At 32.7% G+C, this 9,084-nt stretch overlaps 1 protein-coding gene across 1 annotated transcript; it reads left to right on the forward strand.

The window, feature by feature from the left end:
- The first annotated feature begins 7,323 nt into the window (after positions 1-7,323).
- On the forward strand, positions 7,324-8,756 carry LOC111381310 (protein BIG GRAIN 1-like B). The gene has a single exon (XM_023005090.1). The coding sequence runs from the start codon at positions 7,444-7,446 to the stop codon at positions 8,698-8,700; it is 1,257 nt and encodes a 418-aa protein (XP_022860858.1). The 5' UTR covers positions 7,324-7,443; the 3' UTR covers positions 8,701-8,756.
- The last annotated feature ends 328 nt before the right edge of the window (positions 8,757-9,084 follow it).

Genomic DNA, 9,084 nt, shown 5'->3' on the forward strand with positions numbered 1-9,084 from the left:
TTTAACTTTCGTTCTGCAAAGGACCGTGAGTTTTAAAAGGCGATACTATTTAAGATGAACTCGTCAAAAAATCTTGAATGGAAAATGATGGAAATAAAAATTAATACACTTTATTCTTATAACGTTAGATAGAGAAGAACGAATTCATTTCGTATGTCGCTTTCAATAATGTAGTCCAATTTGTAATATTGAATGTCTTTAATGCTGTGTTTGATTCTAGGGAGGATTAAGGCGACATTGAAAAGAAGGCTGTTACGAGTAGGATAAACAACTTCCATAAAGCATGGAATTTACGATAGACTCAAATGTTTTTGGATATATCTTCCAATTATCCAATGTATATACACATGTTTCTTGCAATAGATCCAATATTTAGAGTTTGTCTTATTTATTTAGTCATGTTTGGTTGAGTAAATTAGAAATTTTGATTAAAATTTAAATTAAAGTCAACAATTAATTTTAATAACACATTTCATTAGATTCACATCTTTTCAATCACACACTTTACCAACTTTTATCAAAATTTACTAAAACTCGAATTTTCATCTAAACCATGTAGGAGCTTTAAAGCAAAACACCAAAATTTCAGTCGGCAATATCACGAACTACAAGTTTAACAATATGGCTCGGAGACTTCCCAAACCAGGTGATGTCACGAGGACAAAAAAATTTCTTTGCGAGTTTGTTTGGAGCAACATACTTCGCTTCAATCTGTTGTTTGTTTCAACCATGTTATGAAGTTCAAATAGAGAGATCAAAAATGAATTTGGGTAGAAAAGAAGAGAATAGTGGTCCAAATAGCATGATGTCGGACCCCATCTTTGTCGTATTGATGTAGAAAGATAGCCAAGTTTCCAGTAAACTTGAAACATCTTGGCCTCCTTTGGACTTTTTGTGATGAGGGACTTCTTCATAACCCGATGCTGAAAATTACGAGAGATAAAAACCGAATAAAAATTTCGCGTGCTCATGTTTATCTTTGTTGACGCCATACATCGAGTGTACTTGAATTACAGATGTGTTGCTTGAACAAACCCCTGGACAATTAGAGGGACTGAGCTTTATTCCTTGAATTAATTTGGGCTCAATACTTCATTGGCCATGATCCGATCTCAAATTAAGAATCAAAATTGTTGGATTTTATGCACAATAATAAAGAGATAAAAGAGAGAAATCAACACAATTATTTACGTGGTTCGACGATATGCCTACGTCCACGATAGCGAAGCAAAGATAATTTTATTCAGTATGAATAATAGGGTTACAACATTATTATTTAAACTAACCCTAACCCGAGCCCATACAAGACTTTAAGGCTCGTACAAAAAATTACTCATATATCGTATCATGGGGGTGTTGCCCCTACACCCCCAACCCATTCGGCATCCTTAACAACCAAACAGTGAATTAAATCCCACAAGGCCGATGTCATCGCTCCACTCCATTTCGTTCGGAACACAACGCTACCCTCACTCTACTCCGCTCCAACATCGACCTATTTGATTCAGTAAACCTGTATTTCACTCTATATGAGTCACATACACAACAAAAATCAAAATTGAGAAATTTCAAACTTTTAGAGTACAAATATATACTTTCTATTAATCAAACCTCAAAAAATCAAGAGTCAGTTGTGTCTAAATTTTTGTATACACCATGTTTACTTGTCCTAATGCAGATATATCAGATTCTTGTGGAAACCCCATTAGAGAGACCAAAATAGTAAGCTTCCTGCAAGAATCCCTCTCATGTCTGAATATTTATAAACAGTAACAGATTCAAAGAGGAAAGCATGTGATCTTGACAAGGATATTAGAGGCAAATACCGGCAAATCACGCATGCTTCTTCTAAGGTTGTTGGATCAATTAACTTAAATCCAAGATATTGCTTTCCGTCTTCATTAATGACCTCATCGATCCATCCGAATAAGAATATAGCAACCCGATTAATGATTTCGTTCGTAGCATTTATTGTTTGTTGAGTTATGTCTAATTACTACGTTTATGTTAAGATAATTTAGCTGGTAATCCGTATAGTTTTCTCTTGACGATGAAATTTACCCCGCATTGAGCTACCCATCCTAACCACAACCCATTTGCTAACAATTTTTCCATCATCAACCATACTCTAAAGATGAAAATAGATAAGTTTATGAGATGATGCGATAACTATCGTCTAAAGCCTTAAGTGGTTCGAGCTGTTTGTTTATCGACGATCATGCTTATCCATTTTTTATTGTAGGGTCAAAAATTAAAATGCATTTTTTAAATAATATAACATCAATGAATATAAGTTAATAAACTACTAAAATTGTATCTTACTCGTTTTTTCATACTTTGAAAATGTTATATAATTACATCATTATCAATATTGTCAAATACATTGTTCAAATAAAATTAACCAAATCGAGCGAATTTCACTTCATCTATAAATATCATCAATAGTTTCTATAAATTTAACAAAAACGATAAATAAAATAAGGATTGCTACTTAAATTCGTTAACTGCAGGAAGAATTTCAAACATTATGTGAAAATCAATTTCATCGTCAAAATCTCATACCCTCAATCATGAATAATAACATAGGAAAGTAAAAAAGGAGGGGATAACAAATATAAAATCAATACATCAAACATTAAAATTAAAACTGTAAAATTCCATATCTGATTAAAAAATAGAGAATATATTGGATATTGGATATTGGAGAAGAAAAACTTATTTGACTTGAAGAATAGTGATTGAAATTGGAGATTGGACGAGGGTTTATTTAAGTTGTGTATTCTAATAATGATTGAAGAAAAGAGAGTTATAGTGAGGTAAAAGTAGAAAAGTTAGGACAAAAAGACAAAATTTTGGAGGGAAAAAAAGGTTAAAAATTTTTCTTCTTGACCCCACGTGATCTCATGTGGGTTCGTCCATGCTTATCCCTGTTGTATCACTATAGTTATCTTACTTTTTTTGCCCCTGTCTATTCCTACCTTACTTTCTAGTACTTACTTCATACTAAATTAATCATAACAACCCATTTACAATCAAATTTTCCCATCATATTCTAAATATGGAAAATAAAATAAAATTGTATAAGATAATAAATTACTACTAAAAAATATGGTTTCAAACACGGATTTTCTGTTCTTAAAACCTCGATATTCGTTGTTAATTTGAGGGTCGCTGATAGTTACCAACGGATTGTGCCGTAGGTAAAGAGTAAATATTTTACCAACGAAAATTCCGTTGGTAAAAATCTTAACCAATACCAACCGACTTTCCGTTGGTAAATGTCTACTATTACAATTGGTAAAAATCAATGTTGTAAATAATCATATAGGTGTGAGGCATAGTAAAAAATAATAATAATAAATAAAATAAAATAAAAAATTATTTATTTATTTTTTTATTATTTATTTAATAATTATAATTTTTTAAAAACGTTTAAACAATTGAATTGAAAAACCAAAATATTATTTGACCACAAATTTATAGAGGACAACTCTAAAGATTTTGTTGTAAACTTTCGATGTGAAATAATTGAATTAATTTTACAACGAATAATCCGTTTTTAATTACCAACGGAATATCCGTAGGTGAAAGATTCAAATGTTAAACGGTCATATTAGACACAAAATGTCTGTTGATTAATAGATATTATCATTACCAATGAAAAGTCCGTTGCTGATTATCGTATTTGAAAATGAATTACTTTTACCAACGGATAATTCATTTCTAATTACCAACGGATTGTTTCCGTTGGTAATATTTGGTACGTTACCTACGGAATATCCGTAGGTGAAAGATCCAAATGTTAAACGGTTACATTAGGCACGGAATATCCGTTGTAAAAAGATATCATTGTTACCAACGGAAAATTCGTTGTTGATTATCGTAGTTGAAAGTGAATTATTTTTACCAACGAATAATCTGTTTCTAATTTCATTAGTAATTTTTCGTAAGTGAAAAGCTCTTTTTAGTAGTGAATGGACGACCCGTTGGGGAACTTATTTGATGACTCGAGCTAACTGTTTCTCTCTCAATGATGAATTCCCCATTTTTTTTTTTGGGTGCCCTCGTTATCTAAAAATAGATATTGTATGGAAGATTGTAGACCTATATTTGATTCATTAGAGTATTTAACCTTGATGGTGACAGAAATAAATGATCCAATTGGCCTACCCCAAGAGTATTTATCCTTGTCAATCAGCTTTAATTATGGTGGTGAATCTAATGTCTAATCCAGATGTGACACACTGATAAGTTGACAGTGCTTCTATAGATTTCAAACCATAATTTTGCATTAAAGCAAATTATTACTAGACTTTATGTTTTTACTGTGATTCTTTTTACTTGAATTTTCACCTGTTGCAATTTGCCTTTTTGGGAACAGATTCTCATCCGCATGATTAGGGACCTGTTTTCGGCTCCTATCCATCGATTTATCATCATTACATTCTACCAATATATATACAATTCACCTTTTCCTTCTATATTTATTTTCTCCACGGTGCTTAACTAGTTGATTTCGAGGTTAAAAAGGCAGTTTTTTCCCCGGGCAGTAGGCTCCTTTCATCATCAATTACCATGATTATGTAGTGTCATTTGTCCAGGACGTAGCCAGCCATTTCCTACCGTGAGGTCAAAAATTAAGTACGTTCGAACGGCACTTCAAGAGCAGTAGGCTTCAGTCATTGGCGCTCGAGCGTCTTCTTTTGGCCTTGCCTAATGTCCCAAGTTTTTATCATGTCAAAGTATACTTGAGTTTTCGAAACATAAAAAATGAATAAATACACAAATATAAGTCGGCGAAAAAACTAGAACAAGAAATTTCCAGAAATGGGGGGATCACCTGATAGCTTACAATTACATGAATAACAACGAACATGTTTATCATTGCAACAAGTCAGTTGGGATGAATTACTTATTTGCGCAAAAATTCTTATAATTTACTCACTTAAATTATTATCATATTATATTAACATGAAGGGATAACATCAAGAATATATATATACACACAGACATGAAATCAAAGCGATAAAATGAATAAAACATATACATACCAACATATATCTATATGGACGTGTATAGAAATATGAAATCAAAGGGATAACATCAAGAAAACATATATATGCGTATATATTTACATAAATGTGTGTGCACAGAAACATGAAATCAAAATTTTACTTCAGGGACATCACATCTGCAAAAAAGGGAAATAACCAAAATCGAGTTGAAATTAGGCAAATGGATAGCAAAAAGTGAACAAAAACAAAGATCAATTAAAAAAACAAAAAAAGAAAAAGAAAGAAAAAAAATTGTGGGGTCATTTGACCCCACATGACCCCATGTGGGTCCGTCCATGTCATTTGTTAATATGTTGCTAGAAACCATTGACTCCTCAAGGTTATACGTTATAAATGACAAAATATTTAGTGTTTGTCGATTATTTTCTGCGGTACAAATATGAAACAGGTTTTTATTGCATATTTATGTATCATATGTTCAATCTAATGCACTAAACATAATATTATGTAACTTATGTTTGCTATATTATAACATTATTTTTTACGAGTGTCAACTAAAATTATTCCAAACATTTATATATTTTAGGCTCCTAATCCATTGATTAACCATCATTAACTGGCTGATATCGAGGTAAAAAGTCAGTTTTTCCCATAGGCAGTAGGCTCCTTCCATCATCAATTTACCATGATTATGTAATTCAAAATAGGCCTCACATATTCTTTCACATATCAACATTAATGAATGCCATGGATTGCAATAAAAATTCTATGATGTAATGTTTTTAATGAAAAGAAAATAAATAAATGAAGGAATAAAGTGGTTTGAAATGACTGCTTAAATTAATCCTCAACCACTGCGTATTTTTCATTTTCAATTGGTAGTTTGGAAGAATGAGTAATTATAGTAAGATGCCTACTGACCCATGGATAAGTTGGTAGGAGCATGTGCAATGATTTTAATACATATAAATTCTCAACTTACTGATGAAAATCCTGGTTCCAAACGTGCCCTTATAGAACAGTGACTGCCAGATTTTTCACAATGAAGATCGAAAAAATCTTCAAGGGAAATTTTGAAATTTGAAAATGTTGCGTTGGCCGTCGCCGCACCACTGTTACAAAACATGTTCGATATTAAGAACTTATGTTCTTTTTCTTGATAAGGCATTAGGTTTTTTAGACAGAATACGCAATGAGACAAAGGTTTTATCATTTTCTTTCTTCTTAATGTTGTTTGTTAATATTCATCTAACTTTATGAACTACATGTATTCCTAATATCCAAAATAGTGGTATCTTGTATCTCGTACAACGGAAGATAATATGAGATTGTACTTTCAAGTGTTAAATACTAAGACATCAAACGCTCTAAACAGTCAGATGTCACCCTCAACCAAAATATAACATCCTCATGGAATTCGATTGTTATAAGCCAACAACCCTTAAAATCTCCTAAATATATTCCATCTGTTCATATTTAAACCCTTATAATTTGTCATCATCCAAAGTGAGCAGCCTTTTTTTTTTTTTTTTTTTTCAATAGAAGATACGTTTGTATAATAATTATTGGTACACTTACCAGGTTCCAGTACTGATCCTGTAATTGCCTCTCACCAAATTGCACTTTCGAATTCAAGAATCTCTGCCCCCACCAAAATAGTTAGTATGGCCCCCACTGTTGATCCTTCTTCTTTAGAGTGTAACATTATTGTTATGTATTTAAAAGAAGATTTTTCTTTTTTCTTTTTTATGTTATAAAAAGACCGGAAAGTTGACCATTATTTTCAATAAATTTGAAGTCAAGCAATCCATTCTTCTTTCTCTTTTCATTTAATTGAGCATCGTCTCTATTTTTTTATCTTATATAAATCAATTTTTTGAAAACCCATCTATTTTTTTTTCCGAAAAAGGTATAGAAATCGATAATCAAATAGTTGAATTAGTGGTTAAAAATTAAATAAATAAATAAGCTTCTTTTGAATCAATAAAATCGATTACCAATTTTCAGGTGAATCTTATCGGTTTTGAGATTCTTTGAATCAGGTTTACGTTATATATTTTTCATGTGTCTCGACTGATTACAAATTTTTTTTGTTAAACTGGCAAGTTCGATCTGATTTTTACCATTTTGATAGAAACACATAAAAAAAATCAATGTAAAATACTTGGAAGTACATGAATATAATGGATGGGTTGATTTTGAAAAATCAGTATGCCACGCAATCAAAGGTTTAAACCAGCACCAGCTTGCACGCGCAAAACAAGCTCTTTATAAATGTCTCTCCAGACCCTTCTCAAGTCTCATCCCAAGTCGCTTTGCTCTCATTATCTCGCTTTCTCTTTAGCCTCATCATCGACAAAAACTTGTTTTCCTTTCTTTCTTTCCTTCCTTTGTTCTTCTTCGAAGTTTCAGTTCATACAAGAGTGAGATGTACAGTTGGGAGAAACAATTTAGAGAAAATCCTAAAATGCCAACATTTTCGTCTACCCTTCTTGATGAAATTTACCGTTCCATTGACGAAAAATCTGAAGATTTGAAGGCATACAAAGAAAAATCCATGAAAAAGCAAGGGGGCGGAAGGTTAAAGGCTAAAACAAAAGGTGCAGAAGACGAAGAAATGGCGAGTTTCAGGAGGGCTCGTTTGGTTGAAAAGTGGGTGGAGAAGGAAGTAAATAAGAAAGTTATTGCGAAAACAAGGCCATTTTTGTTACCAGAATTGGAGAACAAGTCGATTCACGAGAATGATGTTTTGTTCTTTAGTTCGAGTTCGAGTTCAAGTTCTTCAGATAGTTCTGGTGCACTTTCTTCTTCCTCTGATACAGAGTTCTTTGGAGGTTCTGTATCAAAATCAAGATCATCTTGTTTTTCTTCAACAAGGCCTAAACCAGTTCGAACCAGTGTCTCACCGCGAGAAAATCCTCTGCTTCATGAACAGAATGAAAAAGATTTGCTTGATGAATATCGAAATCATCAAGCGGATAGGATTGATGATAATTTGATCAAGTCTAAATCGAGGGCCTTAAAGATTTATGCCAATTTGAAGAAGGTGAAACAGCCTATTTCACCGGGTGGCCGCCTTACAAATTTCATCAACTCCCTTTTTACGAATGCAAATACGAAGAAAGCGAAAAATCCTAATACAAATGGAGGGTCTGAAGATTCAAGTATGAATAGGAAATCAAAGTCCACAACCACAACGGATTCATCAACTTGTTCTTCAGCTTCATCATTTTCAAGATCATGTTTGAGCAAGTATTCACCTAAATCGAGGGAGAAAATGCGAAATGGCATCAAAAGAACGGTCAGATTTCATCCGGTGAGTGTAATTGTCGATGAAGATTGTCGTCCTTGTGGCCATAAATCCACATATGATGAAGATTCTGATAAATTTGGAAAGCTTCGAATGCCATTAAACACAGTTGCAGACTTAAAAATTAGCCTAAGGGAGAAAAACAGGAAAATAGAAGAAACTGCGAGAGATTTCTCTGCGTTTAAAAATATACACGACAAAATTGGGAACGACGAAGAAGATGAAGATGATGCAGCAAGTGATTCAAGCTCGGATTTGTTCGAACTTGATCACTTGGCATTGTTCGGAAACAATAGATTTTGTGAAGAATTGCCAGTGTATGAAACTACTCGTGTGCATACAAATCGTGCCATTGCTAGTGGTTTGATTAGTTAATTCAATTGTGGTGTAATGTTTTTCCTATTTTTCTGATTTAGTTTCTTCTTTTGATAGATGATATCCTTTTAATCAAATATACTTTGGTATTTGATGCTTTCCAATTTTTTGAATTTAGTGTAAATAATGTGGGATTTTGTGTAAAAGGGAAGAGGTAGAGACAAATACTGAAAAAAGCAAAGACACGGTTTATGGGGTTGATCCTAAGTAGGTAAGAGAGTGACAGAGGAAAATGAAGGAAATGGAAAAGGGAAAGCAAATTTTCTCATGGGAATAGAGAAAGTGAAGATCTTCTTTTGCTTTTATAAACTTGGAATTTCCATCTGTACATTGCTTCAGAATGGTGCTACCTTCAAGAAAAAACAAATCCCCAGGAGTTCAAGA

Source organism: Olea europaea, unplaced genomic scaffold (genome assembly GCF_002742605.1).
Source record: "Olea europaea var. sylvestris unplaced genomic scaffold, O_europaea_v1 scaffold2280, whole genome shotgun sequence".
In the NCBI taxonomy this organism is placed as follows: Eukaryota; Viridiplantae; Streptophyta; class Magnoliopsida; order Lamiales; family Oleaceae; genus Olea; species Olea europaea.

Excerpts from the sequence above, each read along its gene's own strand:
- LOC111381310 (XM_023005090.1), top strand. The coding sequence starts at position 7,444 with ATGTACAGTTGGGAGAAACAATTTAGAGAAAATCCTAAAATGCCAACA.